This window comes from Malaclemys terrapin, chromosome 1 (genome assembly GCF_027887155.1).
Source record: "Malaclemys terrapin pileata isolate rMalTer1 chromosome 1, rMalTer1.hap1, whole genome shotgun sequence".
In the NCBI taxonomy this organism is placed as follows: Eukaryota; Metazoa; Chordata; order Testudines; family Emydidae; genus Malaclemys; species Malaclemys terrapin.
Genome location: NC_071505.1, coordinates 202,585,569 through 202,601,813, shown reverse-complemented (window position 1 = coordinate 202,601,813; position 16,245 = coordinate 202,585,569). Strand labels below are relative to the sequence as shown.

Here is a 16,245-nt window from a genome sequence, read left to right as displayed (position 1 = left end):
TACTTTGTCTTTTTTTGGCTTAAATTTAAAATTTTCTTCTTATATACTTCATTTATCAAACATATTTTGTGTAATCAATTTTGAAATATAAGATTATGAGCTGATATTAATGTACCCCTAATATCAAAATTCTGTTATCACTTTAAAATTAATACAGGATGGTAAGATAGAAGTCTCAACTTTATAATGGGATAAAAGTATTATTGCCCAGTGAATCATTACATTTTACTGTAAAATTACATCCAGCATTTTGTAAACATGGTTACTTTACATATATTTTGACCTGGATTTTAATCCAAATATTCTAGTATCAGCAATCAAGTAAATGGCAAGTTATCATTACTGTATTTTACAAAATGTATAATGTAAGTTACAGTATACTGCCCCTTCAATTACAGTAATATTATAATGTCTCATCTCAAACTGCTCCAGACAGACCCGTGCATCTGCACAGAGCCCCAGTGATTTCCTTGTAAACTCAGGGATCTACCCAGTGGAGCCGTTTGCAGCATCCAGGCCTAAAAGTTTTATGTAGGAAGAAGTCTATAGAAATTGAGGTTTCCTTTATGAGAATTAGGAGCAAAAAAGAGAAAGGAAAGAAAGAGGATGCCCTATGAAAAGAGTTATACATTTTCTACATTTCAAACATGATTAATTACAGTACCTTTTGTTTTTGAACTGGTGATAATTTTAAGGACTGGTCCCTGGGATTCAATCTCATCATATGTGTCTGAAAAGAATGGGGATACAAATTAAAGAATTAAATGTAAGCTAATTAATAAACATGAGTTAAATAAGAATGATACCTTTTTTACATTTAATAGGTTTCATCAGAGGATCTAAAAATATTTCTCAAACATTAAGCCTGTCAATTAAATTGTAATTGAAACTGCTGTGAAGAAATGTATTCTATTGTTCAATTATGTAAATTAAATTCTTCAGACCATTTAAAAATAATAATCTACAAGATGACATTTAAGAGGTCTCCAGTATATTCACACTGGGCTCATTCAAGTGATCTTAGGATCTAGGGGACACCTTTTTGTATTTTTCTTTTTCTTTTTTAAAAGGGTGCCTAAAGTTAGGCTTCCAAATCAGTGGCTTAATTTTAAATGTCTTGAGCACCCCACAGCTCCCACTGCTCCCACTGTTTTTCACTGTGAATTCCTGGATGCTAAGCATATTTGAAAATTCAGGCCACCGACTTATGTGCCTTGATATAGATTTAGGAGCCTAATTTCAGACATACACTTTTTAAAGTCTTGGCCAGGAAACATTCAAGTCCTATACATCTAAGAAACTACAGAATAGGATATTAATTTCGCTATCATTCAAAATTCTAATGCAGCTAAAAGAAGAGCAAAGATTGATCTACGGGGGCTTATACCACCACACTGTCTTGCAAACAGTAGTAAGATAGCACTTTCTGAGATAAGAAGAAATAATAAATAATAATAATAAATTAATAATAAAAAAGGCGTGAGGAAACGCCAGGCAGCAACACCTGGGTTTTGCTAAAGAACTGAGACTAACAAGGATCTGAGGAAACAGTTGAGTCAGGAAAAGACATGTTTTCATTTAAGATGAAAGCTGCAATTTCAACTGTGATGTTTTACTAAATTAACCCCCACATTTATTTGATTTCCAAGAGTCATGATGCAGTTTTGAGAAAACCACAGAGGGGAAACTGAGGCAGTGTCAGGTTCCAAAACAGCTACAGCATGGTATCATGAAATACGTGAACATCTTAATACCACTATGCACACAGCTTGAGAAAAAGACTGTCAAATTACCATTTTTAGCAAACAGTTCAATTCCGCTTTTAATGAACCAACAGTTTGCCATTCTGTAACCATCTACAAGTACACTTTGAAGCCACCTTCCATGCATCACAGAGTTCTGACTACTACCGTAGTGCCTTTTCACTTAAATACGAAAGGGGCGGGATCCTCAGTTTCTCCCACGGTCACAATCAATTCTCTTTTAGAAAGAAAATCTGTCCCCGCTGCAACAAGATCAATCGCTGACTGAATGGCAGTAACTAACACCTAATCTCATGATCAGAACCATGTACAGAATTGCTGATTTTCCCCCGAACCAACAACATTTTAGTTTCTAAGAGAGCTTTTTAAAAATATAAATACCCACATATCCCGTCTATTAACACCATAAAAAAAACACCACCAAGGCTTTTCATGCCTTTGGGGCCTACAAAAAACGGTCATTGCTGCCATTTAGAATTGGAGTAGCTGTGCTGTAAACAGGTAATTTCGCACGAGGAAGAATAATCACTTCTATTTCCATCTTGATACATTTTCCTGAAACAGATATCTTTTCAAACAGCTATTTAAAAATATATTTCTACTACTTCTATATCGGTCTATTAACAGAAAGGCACTTCTGAATTTGTTCATAACCCAGTATACAAAAAAACAAAAACACAAAAAAAGTGAAAATATGCCTGGCATACAGACAGTACATGATGAGTGCAAGATATTAAAAACAGATTTCTTCATATGTTAGTAAATTCTTCAAGACCTATTTTAATTTGTATATTTGGCAATTTTTACACCAAATATGTATGGAGTATTTTCACCATTCTTTTACAAATGTGGTATATTTCAGGGAAGTTTTTTTGTTTCATTTAAAAAAAAAAAATCTCTCTCTCTCTCATTCCATTGCTACTATATCTAATTTGCTTTTACAGAAGAAATTCCCAAAATATTATCTGTGGATCACTTTTGGGAACATTTTTTATTTTATTTCTTAAATATCATTTACATACAAAAAAGAAAAAAATGACACTTTTTTAAAAATGTAAATGATTACATTAGCAAGGAACTCTGGCCAAACTAATAATGGCTCCTGCAAAGCACTGCATCAACCAAAGCACATTTGGGAACATAGATACATTATGTTCACTATGGCACCAATTCAGCACAGCACTTAAACACGTGCTTAAGTCCCACTGAAGTCAAAAAACTACACTATTGCCTCTCCATAATGCTGATCTGGATTCACCAGTTCCTAAACAATGGATGGGGCTGGGACATGCTCTAGCATGCCTGGATAGGATAGGCAAAGATATGTAGGTGATACATTAAACATTGTTTAAAACCGCCAAAAAAAATATTATGGCAAGATGTTTTAGGGTTGTGAAATACTCAAATGTTCCATATTTGGGATCCTTTCTTTAGTCTCCTCCACTTGTATCATAAAAGCTGTGCCAGGAGCACACACACACACACACACACACACACACACACACACACACACAAGCTGTAGCCTTGAACAATGGCAGCATGAAACACTCACTGTGTGATGAGAATTAGTGGTACACAAAATATTTTATACCAAGACCACTTGAACAAACTTTTTGTAATAAAAATATCCAAATATTTTCAATGATGAAATGAGAGATCAGCACATTTCAAGTATCTCTATAGTAGTCCTCAGGATTAAGGGACTTCATATGAAAAACCAAGACTGTCCTGGTAAAACAGGGATGGTTAGGTGTCTTGATAAGGTGGGAGTGTTTGAACAAGAAGAATGACGAGCTGACTATAAAACAGTTTCTTCCCATCATCAGGGTCACAAAATTTTTCAGATACACCTCTACCCCGATATAACGCTGTCCTTGGGAGCCAAAAATCTTACCGCGTTATAGGTGAAACTGCATTATATCAAACTTGCTTTGATCTGTCGGAGTGTGCAGCCCCGCCCCCCCGGAGCACTGCTTTACTGCGTTATATCCGAATTCGTGTTATATCAAGTCGCGTTATATCCGGGTAGAGGTGTATATGCAAAAGCAACAGCCTTACGGGCGCTGTGATGGGGTGCCTACCCCACAGGGGCATAGAAGAGGTTAACCAGGCCCCGCCCTGTACAGAGCAATGGAGGTGTCCTCTGAGTGGCCCAGAGAGGCTGCATGAAGCACAGCAATCAGGGAGGAGTTGCCGGGAGCAACCAATCCAGGCCTGGCAGGCTCAGATAAAAAGGAGCTGCAGGACAGAATAGGGGCAGTTGTTGCTGGGAACCCAGGGAGTAAGGACTGCATCCCTGGAAGGCTGAGAGAACTGTAAGCACCTTGGACAGAGCAGTGGCTGGCTACTGGGATTGAGCAGCTGAGTGCCCTGACATGAGGGGGAAGAAAGTGTTGGGGCCCTGGGGAAATTGACCAGGGAAATAGAGCAGCACTGACAGAGGTTACAGAGGAGCAGCAGGAGGCTGCTATTTACCAGGTTCCTGGATTGGGGCCTGGAGTAGCGGACAGGCTTCTGTCCCACCTCACTTGCCACTGGGGAAGTGGCTGGACTGTTGGTCAGAGATCCCCCTCTCCCCACCCCCCAGAAGGGGGAAACCAGGATGGTGACACGGCCGGAGGACTGAGTCACAAAGAAGACGCTGCGGTTCTGGAAGCTGAGAGAGGTGCCATAGGCAGGAGCAGAGACAGAGTGCTGGTGTGCAGACTGCAGACCTGGGCGTTGGACTCAAGCTAATCCCCAGCACAACCAGGAGGAGGCACCAGTCTGGTGATGAAGGCTGTACCCCATTACAGGCATTCAGTCGCCCCTGAGATAAGGGGATGGTGGAGAGGACTAAGCGCTGGGTGAAGAATTGTATGGGAAGTTGACCCTGAGGAAAGGGAACTGAAGAGACTATATAGCACGGTCATCCTGACACAAGGGAAGAGTGTGGCGCAGTGCAGCAGACACTCCACTGAGGTGAGTGCGGGGGAGAGAAAAGACTACGGAGTAGCCCTGGGTAGAGGCACTCTGCAGAGGGCAGCAAAACCCTCCCAGGCTGGACCCCACACTTGTCTATCCCCTTTGTTGGGGGTGGCAAGCAGCAAGGGCGGATCCAGGCCCTGCTGATGCACATGTTTGAAAATCAGCAAAGACTGTGGGAGGCAAACCAGTACCTGCAGGAGTACTTGCTAGGTATTATGGCGCAACAGCAGTACTTATTTAGGTGCCGGAGGGAGAAGAACAGGAAAGACCATAAGGGCTGGGAACAGGGGGCAAGACCCAAGGCCTGGAGGCCAGAAGCCCAGCCAAAGTTATGTCTGTTGCCAGAGAGGACACCTACAAAGGTAGTGTGCCCCTATGTGAGTTGTAATGAAGAAGGTCCCCAGGAAATGAGATTGGCAAGGATCCCTAAAAGAGGCCCACTTGCTAAAAGAGTAGGTAGGGGCCCCCCTCTGTTTTTCATGTGGGGAGTTGGGGCACCTTGAAAGAAAGTGCCCCCATAGGGAGAAGAGGAATGGCCCAGAGAGGGGTAAGGTTGCCAGGAAGGGGGGACAGGAAGCCCATGCTTGGAGTACAGAGACAGTGGGGGGAACCACATGAAAGGGTAGAGGGTTCCACCCACACACTTGGTAGAGTGTAAGAAAGAGCTAACTGACAAAGACTGAGACAGAAAGATGTAGGGGTGAACCTAGAGGTGCAGCAGGCTACTGTGGGGACCCAGACCCTGGGGGAAAAGGGACGGGGGAAACCCTCAGGGGCAGGTGAAGGAGCTGAGTGAGAAATTGGATGCAGCTGAGGAAGCCCTGCAAATAGCAGAGGGGAACTTATAGTTCCAGAGAGACCAGGCCTGGTATGTGAAAGAGGAGAAGGAAAATGTGTGTTTCCTGCTGAAAGGCGTAGAGCAGGAGAAGGATGACCTATGAGCCCAGCTGAGGCAGATGCAGGACTGGAGACATCCATACCCACCGAGGGTTGCAAGCTTGAGGGGAAGGGTATATGATGAGATGCCTACCCCACACAGGCACAGAAGGGGTTAATCAGGGCCGCCACGGATGGAGCAATGGAGGTGAGTCCTCTGAGCAGCCCAGAGAGGCTGTGTGAAGCACAGCCAATCGGAGGAGTTGCTAGAAGCAACCATACTGGGCCCAGCAGACTCAGATAAAAACAGAGTAGGGGCAGTTGCTGCTGGGAGCCCAGGGAGTAAGGACTGCATCCCCTACTGGAGGGCTGAGAGAACTGTAAGCACCTTGGACAGAGTACTGACTGGTTCCTGGTGCCCTGAGGTGAGGGTGAAGAAGGTGCTGGGACCATGGGGAAGTTGACTAGGGAAATAGAGCAGCATCGACAGAGGTTACAGAGGAGCAGCAGGAGTCTGCTATTTACAGGGACCCTGGGTTGGGGCCCGGAGTAGTGAGCGGGCCTGGGGAAGTGGCTGGACTGTTGGACAGAGATACCCAATTCTCTTTCCCCCCCTCCCCCACCCCGAAGGGGGAAACCTGGATAATGATACGGCCGGAGGGCTGAGTTGCAAAGAGGACGCTGCAGGTCTGGAAGCTAAGAGAGGAGCCATAGGCCTGGGTGGAGATGTGGGTGTTGGTCTTGAGCTAATCCCCCGCATGACCAGGAGGAGGCGGCAGTCTGGCTATGAGGACCATGCCCTGTGACAGGCTCCTATGATGAATCAATTAGGAAACAAAGACAAAGCAAGAGGTGCACATACATCAGTGAATATGGTTAGCACTACCAACCTTCAACCTTTGCAACTAAGATGGCTAGTACATTTTAGCAAGACTCTGTGCAGTTCTTGCAGAGATAAGAATAAAGTTCATGCTATCATTTTATTTTTTGTTTTTATCTACTTCTCTCTCTTTCTTGAATGAATGGTATCTGGTTTAAACACAATTATAATTTGGATTGTGACTATTAATATTCAAGAAGCAAGTACTCATGTCTCCCAAGATGGACAATTAAAGGTCCTATTCTCTGAGGAGGAAAAACAAAGAGGTGGAGTCCACTAACTCAAACATGCCAAGGACATAAAGGGATTGTGCTCCTTGTAGTAACAGATGCCCCAGATTGGGGTCTGTGCTGGCATAAAGGGAGCCCCTAGAACTTGGGGGTACCAAGGTATGGTGACTACTTTTATTACAGCCATATCACAAAAAATGTTACTGCTATGTTTTCCCTCAAAATGATTGCTAAGCCACAATTTTAGTAGTGAGTATTTTACCATATTTAGAACATCAGTTGTGTTTCCAAGGCTTCGGTCATCACTTTCCTTATCTGAATCTTCCTCTGTGGTACTTTCTTCAGGTTTCTCTTTTTCCTGCTTCTGATCCTCTTAAAAATAAAACAAGAAATATAAACAATAAGTACAATAAATTGGAGCAGGTGATATATAGCAAGCCAAACATCACCCTTATGTAGTAGGGAAGTATTATTATCCTTACACAGATGGTGCCTTAGCTCCCTGACATGCCCCATCCCCTAACCCCAGGTGGCAGCTCCTCCACATTAGTTTAGGTTAAGACCAGAATGAAGTCTAGCAGACCAATGCATCCCAGGGCATTGCAAGTCGCAGCTCATTTTTGCAGATTTTCAATGCAAAAGAGTCACCTGGAGCAAAGTTCCTTTCGGGTGAGCCTTTTAGTAATATTGTACTTTTTAATTTCCAAGGAAGAAACAGTCTTGTGGTTAAGATACAGAATTGGGAAAGACCCAGGCTTTCTTCCTAATTCTGTCACGGACACTTGTAGTGTCTTGGACAAGTCACTTAATCACTCTGTGTGGCAGTTTCCTTATTTATAAAATGAGGATAACAATTACCTACTTTACAGGGCTGTTGTGAGGCTAAACTCATGTATGTTTGAGGTCTTTAGATAGCAGGAACTATAGGTAAACAATAGCAGTTGTTTTTTCTTTCAATTAACCCTCCCTGCGAAATCCTTAAACATCTTTTCCACAAAAGGGCTGGGGAGTAACAGATTCCCCAGCACTACTTTCCAGTCTTTGTTTTTGTGCACTTTCAGAGTCTGGCCAGCAAACACTGGGTTGAGACCCAGGTGTCGTGCTCAGTCGCAAGTTATGAAAGTCCTCAATCTTCAAATGAGTGGTTCTCTCACATAAGTACAAACAGTATATATCTAGCGCTTGGAAGACCGCAACAAACAGAAACATTATGTTTCACCTGTTTTACAGTCCACAGTAGATTCAATCGCTTTATTTGTATTCACTTCCGTTACAGCAGGATGGTTTGTTGTGAGTAAACTGAGTGGGACAGTGTTGCTGGCAGCACATAAAGAAGGTTTTAGGGAGCCTTCTCCCAACGGAGGTAACGTTCGCACCATTCGACAAAACTGTTCTGGAGATTTTTCCTTAAAAAAATTTTTTTTTAAAGAAAGTGTTGAGAACATTCTGAGACTGATAAGAGAAAATCACTTTCTCATACTTTAATTACAGTATTTGCTAGAGGAAAATACTATAATTAAGTATGATAAAAGCTGTTTGTACTCTTCAATTATTTACAGTCCTAAAAAAATTGATAGGTATATTAAGCTGATGCTTTCCACACAACAGTCAAATAATTGTTCGATATCTTAAAATAAGCAACAATAAAAAAGAGCTTCCATTATGATTTTAAAAGAATGAGAGTTTATTTAATCCACAATTTAGGTACATAGAATATTTTCCCTTTATTCTGTATTTATCTACATTCTGTAGAATGGAAACTGGATTTCAAAATTCAAAGGTATCAAAAGGGCACAATGGCCTTCAAGGGATATATCTTTTTAATATTAAACTAACGGTAATTTGAACAGGTCAAAATTCAAAAATTCACACATTTCTACACTCATTTCAAATGTAAGAATCTGTAGAAATATTATAGTATGTTTCATTACATGATACATAATAATAGCATCAGAGCTTAGCATAAACAAAGCTTGGAAGCTGGTTTCTGAAGAAAAATGGGCTTGTGTGATTTCCTGTTTCTTCATGATGTATAAAGAAGGCATGAAAAGTTTCTCCTCCCCAATGCTAAAGTCATCCCCTTTTTCTTTTCCTGGTTTTTACATTATAAATTCAAATGTTCTCTACACTGTTTCTCCCCACCCCCCAAAAGACACTATGGACAACTGGCGAACTGGTGGTTTTACGACACCACAGATATCAAGGAAGCAAAACCTTATTACTTAAGAGGAAGTAATTTTTATTCAGGTTAACAAAACAAAAACCAAACACCAATTTAACTCACACATTAGATAAACAGACAAGAAATCTCCTAATTTACTTCTCAGGGGCCTCCAAAGGAAGCCCCTGGAAAAACAGGGAAGGTGAGATTCAACATTCCTGATATCTCTAAAGAGAGGAACAAAAAGCAGCAGGCTCTTACACATTGTTAAATTTCAGGCCTCTACAGATCATAAAAAAGCAAAACAGGGCAATTACCCATTTTTTCCCCATCATCAAGTAAGAAGAGGTTACTCATCTTGTGCAGTAACTGGAGTTCTTCCAGATGTGTGTCACTGTGGGTGCTCCACGTCAGGTGTGCTTGCACCCTGCACCTTTGACTGGAGATTTTGGTTGCAATGCCTGTTCCGCCTGCACATGCATCCTACACATCCTTCTGCCCCACATTCAAGCTATACGGGGCTGCAAAAGTGAATCACCCTCAGTTCCTTCTCTACCATAAAGTCCCACCAGGGAGACGCTAAAGCAAAAGGGAAGAAGGGCAGCTAGTGGAGCACTTACAGGGACACACATCTCAAAGAACTCCAGTTACTACATAGGGTGAATAACCTCTCCTCCTTCAATTAGTGTTCCTGTGAATGCTCCACTTCAGGTGACTCCCAAGCAGCACCCTGTAAGGAGGCGGGAGATTAAGAGCAGAGGAAAGAACTGCATTGTCTACTACAGCATCTGATCTTGCAGCAGGAACGAAGGCACAATGGTTAGAAAAAGCATGAACAAAGGACTATGTTGATGCTCTACAGATCTCTGCAACTGGTATGACTAAGTAAGGCTACAGATTTTATATAGTGCTCTTATGGAATGTGCTATCACTCTCGAAGGAGGCTGAACCTGAGTTTGGTTGTAACAGACCTTAATACAGCCGGATATACACTTTGATAACCTTCTGTTTGAAAATTACCGATGCCCTGTTTCTGTCCGCAATGGATACAAACAATCTAGATCTAAACAGCCTGGTCCTAAGCTAGATAAAAGGCTAATACCCTCCTAACATTTAGGATATAGAAAATAGCTTCCTGACTCTGATGTGGTTTGGGGGGTGGGAAAACAGGAGATAAATAGTTTAATATGAAATTCTGATGACACCTTTGGCAAAAATCTTGGAAGAGGCCACAGCATACTTTGTCTCTGGTGAATACCATAAATGGGGAGTCTGCCATTAAAGCCCTCAGTTCTCCAACCCTGAAGGCAGACATGATGGCCACCAGAAAAGCTATCTTAATTGATAAATTTAATAAAGAACACACAGCTAGTCGCTCAAAAGGATGTTTCATGAGGCAATTAAGAACTAGGTTCAGGTCCCAGCTGGGACTAATATCTCTGATTTGAGGGGAGAGATCCAATAGACCTCTTAGGAATCTTGCCATGATTGGGTGAGCGAAGACCAAAAAAAAATCCTTATGGATAAAGTGAATTGAAGCTAAGTGGAGCCTAATGGAATTCACAAAAAATCCTGATGTTTTCAATTCCAACAGGTAATCCAATACGATGGGAAGAGAACAGTGAGTCCTTACTGTTACACCAAAGATGATATTTTCATTTCAGGAGGTAAGTATTTCTTGTTGTTTTTTTTCTACTATCTAATACAGTGCTCCTCACTATTTCTGAAGTGAGGGCCACTTTGGCAAAAAACCTTCAATGTGAGAGCCACATCAACTACTAAATTAACACATTGCTTCCTATTCCTTAATGATGTAATGTTACAGAGCCACTCGTGTAACTAAAACAAAGTCTACTTGTACAATAAAACGATACTCCTTTTATAAAATAATAACCAGGAAAATATATGGAATTAAAAAGGCACCTATGCGAGTAAACTTTTTAAGAGCAGAATAATGCAAAACTTACTTTAAAAACTGGATGAGTGAAAGTGTGCCTGTTCCTCCTTGACTTTGTTTATGCAGTATTTGTAATCTGTCATCGCAATCCTAGTAAGGCAATCCAAATGTTTGTTGGTCAATTTATTCCTCGGTTTTCTTTTCACCCCTCTGGCTGCGGGGTGGGGCTGGGGATAAGGGGTTCAAGGTGCAGGAGGGGGCTCAGGGCTGGGGCAGAGGATTGGGGGTCTGAGGGCTCTGGCTGGGGGTATGGGCTCTGAGGTGGGGCCAGGGATGAGGCGTTTGAGGTGCAGGCAGGCTGCCCTGGGGCTGGGGCTAGAGGACTCCCCCCAGCCCTCTCCCTGCTGACAGCAGCTAGCTCCAGGGAAGGGGTCTCTCTCCCCCTGCCGGCAGGCAGCCTGGAGCTCTGGGAAAGGGGCCCCTCTCCCCCCTTTGGCAAAAGGGAGCTCCGGGGCCGGGGGAGAGGCCCACAGCAGCCCTGCAAGCCCCAACTTGATCCCCTCCCCAGTTCCTGCCCAGCCTCACCTCTCTCCTCTCCAGGTCCCTGCTGCATGGCCCTTTAGAGCTGCTGCATGGCTATTTATAGCTTAGAGGAATTTAGCAAGCCACGCTTAGGGTCGATGGGAGTCACCACTGGCTCACAGGCCTTGCAATGAAGAACACTGATCTAATAAAACGTGTTGTACTTCTGATTAACAGGATCTCTCTACTTCAGAAAACCTTTGAGGAACCATACCTGGAGCCTCAGAATCTGCAGGTTGGGGTGAAGTGTTTAACTGGCATGCTGAGTCAGCAGATGAGAACTGACTGGACGATGCTATGGAGCACCAGAGTTGAGTCTAATTAGACAGGGATCCAAAACTTGTTTGAATAATGCTGGTTCAAGCACTATTAACCTGGCCTGATCTTGTGTGACCTTGTTGAGAACCTTCAACAACAACAGTGTCTGTGGATAAGCGTAGAGAAGATCCCTAGTCCATTAAATGAAAAAAGTGTCTCCTATGGGCTGGGGACGGAGACCCTTCTGGAGCAATACTTCATGCATTTTGCACTGGCTGCTGTTGCAAACAGGTGAGCCTCTGGGAACCCTCAAGCTATGAATACTGTGTCAAGGACTCAAGAGTCCAGTTATCAATCGTAATTTAGAAAGAAATCTCTGCTGAGGTCATCTGCCATGGTATTCTGAATACCAGGGAGGAAAGAAACTGCAATGACTATCTGGTTGGCTATGCACCAATGCCAGAGGTTTGATCACTTCAGCACAGAGATGGGGAATGTGCTCCTCCCTGACAGTTGATATAGTACATGTATTTCACATTGTCTGTCATTATCTTTACTGACTTGACTCTGATTAGAAGTGTAAAGCATAGGCCAGCAATTCTGACCACTCTCAATTACAGACAATTGATGAGGAGAAGCTGCTCTTGTAGTGAGCATTTGCCTTGTATCTTCTGAGGTCCCAGATGTATCCCTCTACCCAACACTGAATCATCTGACATTATCATTATGGTAGGAGGGTACTGTGCAGGTTTTGGTCAGGTTGAAGGACCTTCAACTGGTTGAAGGACCATAGAACCCATTGGGGAACAGCCACTAATCTTCCCTTAATGTGCTTGCTTGATTTGTAAGCCATTCAAAGCCATCCAGGGAGACTTCGGAAATGTAATCTGGCATGTTGCACTACAAAGACGTAAACTGATGTGTGCCCCAGCAGTTGATGACAATCTCTTACTGTTACTTGAGGACTGCCATGAATCCTTGAGATAAGACTCAGTGTGAGATATCTGCTGGAAGAGACACATGTTCTGCCTGTCACTGCATCCAGGCAAGCTCCTATGATATCTAGATACTGTATTGGAGTCAAAACAGACTTAGAGGTTGAGTTGAAGGCCCAGGCTGTGGAACAGAGAACACGTCATCTTTACAGCCACCAACACTTCCTGATAAGATCTGCCCCAATCAACAAATCGTCCAGATACGGGGAAATTAATATACCCAGACACCGTAGGTGGGTGGCAACTACCACCAGAATTTTTGAGAATACCCTGGAGCAGAAGATAGCCTGAAAGGGAGCATGTGATATTCGTGTTTGTTGTTGATTAGAAAATGAAGAAACCTCTTGTATGAAAGGTGAATAGCGACATGAAAACGTGTCTTGTAGGTCAAGAGTCACAAATCTTGGTTTCCTGGCCAGGGGCTCAGATGATCTATGGTAAGTTGAACTGGGGGCTGGGCATGATCTTTGTGCCCTCTGAGACTTACTAAATCTCGTATTTACAGGCGTATAAATCAGGATCTCAGCATAGCTTTCGAGTCCTTTAAAATGTGGAAAGATGTATCCATTGAGTCTGCAAAGAGCTTGTGAATATCAAAGGGAAGGTCCTCAGTGGTACTCTGGACCTCTCTTGGGAAGCCTTACAACAGCTGCAGCCCAAGACGCTTTTCTCAGACTGTGCTGCAGTATCTGAAGCATCCAAGGAGACCTGGAGCAATGTCTTTGCCAGGAGCTGACCCTCTTGAATAATGACCTTAAATTGGTCACAATGTTTCTCTGGCAAATGATCAATAAAGAAATTAAATTTGTTGTAATTCAAATAGGCATACTTCGCTATGAGCACCCGATGGTTCACTATTCTAAAATGAAGTGTGGCTGAAGATTTATGGCCAAAAAGATAGCGCTTCTTGTGGTCCTTGCTGTATGGAGTGGACTTTGAGATATATTGTTTGCCCCATTCATTAACAGACTTCACTACCAGAGAATTTGGCACTAGGTGAGAAAATAGAAATTATGATTTCCTGGAAGGGACATAATACTTTTTAATCCACCTCCTTGCGGATAAGCAGTGCGGTAGCTGGGATTTGCCAAATGGTCTTAGCAGGTTCCATAAGAGCTTTGTTGACCGGAATGGCAATCCTCAAGAATTTTGACATAGGTAAAATATGTAGGAGTTTATGGTGTGACTCCTGAACTGTGTATCAGCAATTTCATCAGTTCCTGTAACTACCTGAAGTCATCTGCCAGAGAAGATGGAGACATCACAACTTCTTCAGACGATGAGGAGAAAATATTTGTAAGAGGTGTTACCTCCTTGTCTGCCCTTGATTCCAACTCCACAAAGGTTCTCTCCCCTGGCATTCATAGTGCCACCGGTGGTTGGGGAATGTACTCTTCTTTGCTTCCTTCCTTTGTGATAACTTCATCACAAAACTGTTGACAGAATGCCCATAGCTCCCAACAAGGCCACTGGTGGGGGGGCATATGGGATAGGTGGAGGCAACCATCTCTCTTCTTGCCACATGGGTGTCCTTTGAGGTCTATACTCCTCCAATGCCTCAGTGTAGGAGAGGCAGCAGTGTGTTCTAGAGTAGACAGGGGAAGCCTATTCTGAAATTTGAGAGTCCGGGGATCCTCTTCAACATATCCAAGGGGGAGAGGAGGGAAAATAACTGTTCTGCTTGTGTTGTAAACGAGGGCGAGTATGATATTCTAGATGATGGATGGGGTCAGTGACCAAGTAAAACTTGATGAGGGTAAACCCCTGGTACCAGTTAGCAGAGGAGATTCTGACTCTGAAGATACTAGAAGAGCCTTAGAGTATCTAAATTCTATGGCATCAACGACAGGCCCAAGAAAGAACCTGTGGAGGACAGCTTCGGTACTGATGTAGCTGGCACTAAGTGCTTGGCATGGGAATAAGTAGACTAATTACACCAATCGAGCAGTCTTCAGTAGCAAAGACTTCCAAGTGGCTGGTACCAACTGATGTTCAGGGATGAGACTAAAATTCTTCTGGGAAGAGTGTCTATGGCTCTGCGTATGATACCTGAGTTCAGTACTGAGTCTGTCTTTGAGGACTGACTCCTTGAAACGGTCTTCCTGGTCTTTGCAGTACCGGAATCACTTAGACCCTGCATGATACTCCCCTGGGGACCTGAGGTCTACATAGCCTTCTTGTGCACCACTGACAAAGAGTAAATCTCTGAGAAAGTCTTGATCTCTTTCTGAATAGAGGCAGATGCCAAGGCTACCTTTGCTGAGGTCTTTGGTGCCATAGATGCAATCAGTGCCATGATACTGCCTCCATCTCTATCAACCTCCAGTGACCAAGATACTGATGTGGATGGGGCACAAGCTGTTCTGGGACATCTATATACAGGGTCATCTTCCGCCCTGGATCTGAAGCCAGTTTTAAGGCTTGCACCATCTTCAGGAGTTTAAAACTTGATCTCCCTATTTTTTCAGGATCTATCATTGAAGGAAGTGCAGATTATGCACTTACTGGGAATAGGAGTATCTCACAAACAACGAAGGCACTGAGAATGCCTGATTGGGACAGCCTCACAGCAATAGAGGCACCTTTTAAATCCTGCGGAACCTGGATCACCCAAGCAAAATAACAAAAAATGACCCCTAAATAGGGAAAGATTTTACAACAATATTTTTTTTTAAGAGAAAGGAAAAGAAAAAAGGGAACTACAAACACTATAAAATAACTAACTACATACAAAGGCCTGGTCTACATTACGAGTTTAGGTTGAATTTAGCAGCGTTAAATCGAATTAACCCTGCACCCGTCCACACAACTAAGCCAAAACTATTTCTGTCGACATAAAGGGCTCTTAAAATCGATTTCTGTACTCCTCACCGACGAGGGGAGTAGCACTGAAATTGACATTGCTGGTTTGAATTAGGGTTAGTGTGGACGCTATTGGCCTCCGGGAGCTATCCCACAGTGCACCATTGTGACCACCCTGGATAGCAATCTGAACTCAGATGCACTGGCCAGGTAGACAGAAAAAGCCCCACGAACTTTTGAATTTCATTTCCTGTTTACCCAGCGTGGAGCGCTGATCAGCACAGGTGACTATCAGTTCCCTACAAGCTCCAGCGTGGACCGTACAGGAGATACTGAATCTGATCTCTGTATGGGGAGATGAATCTGTTCTATCAGAACTCAGTTCCAAAAGACGAAATGCCAAAACATTTGAAAAAATCTCCAAGGCCATGATGGACAGAGTCCACAACAGGGACGCAACACAGTGCTGTGTGAAACTTAAGGAGCTGAGACAAGCGCAGAAAGCCAAAGAATCAAATGGACACTTACTGAGGGAGGGGCGACTGACGACTGTAGCTATCCCACAGTTCCCGCACTCTCCAAAAAACATTTGAATTCTGGGTTGAGCTCCCAATGCCTAAAGGTTCAAAAACATAGTAGCGGGTGGTTCAGGATATATGTCGTCAGCTCCTCCCTCCCCCCGTGAAAGCAAAGGGGAAAAATTCGTTTCTTGCCTTTTTTCACTGTCACCGTATATCTACTGGATGCTGCTGGCAGACGCGGCGCCTGGACAAAAATGGGAATGACTCCAGGTCATTCTCTTCTTTAAGTTTTGTGTAATGGAGATTCAGTCCT

The 16,245-nt window shown here is 43.2% G+C and overlaps 1 protein-coding gene across 5 annotated transcripts in view; it reads right to left on the bottom strand.

Annotated features, from left to right (window-relative positions):
- The window catches only part of RPGR (retinitis pigmentosa GTPase regulator), a 99,104-nt gene that overhangs the window by 43,104 nt on the left and 39,755 nt on the right, over positions 1–16,245 (bottom strand). For all 5 annotated transcript variants that reach the window (XM_054005887.1, XM_054005888.1, XM_054005892.1 and 2 more), the window contains 3 exons: positions 7,936–8,122; positions 6,979–7,088; positions 665–730 (listed from right to left, as the gene is read on the bottom strand). In XM_054005887.1, coding sequence (XP_053861862.1) covers positions 665–730; positions 6,979–7,088; positions 7,936–8,122 — 363 coding nt within the window. The remainder of the gene's footprint in view (positions 1–664; positions 731–6,978; positions 7,089–7,935; positions 8,123–16,245) is intronic.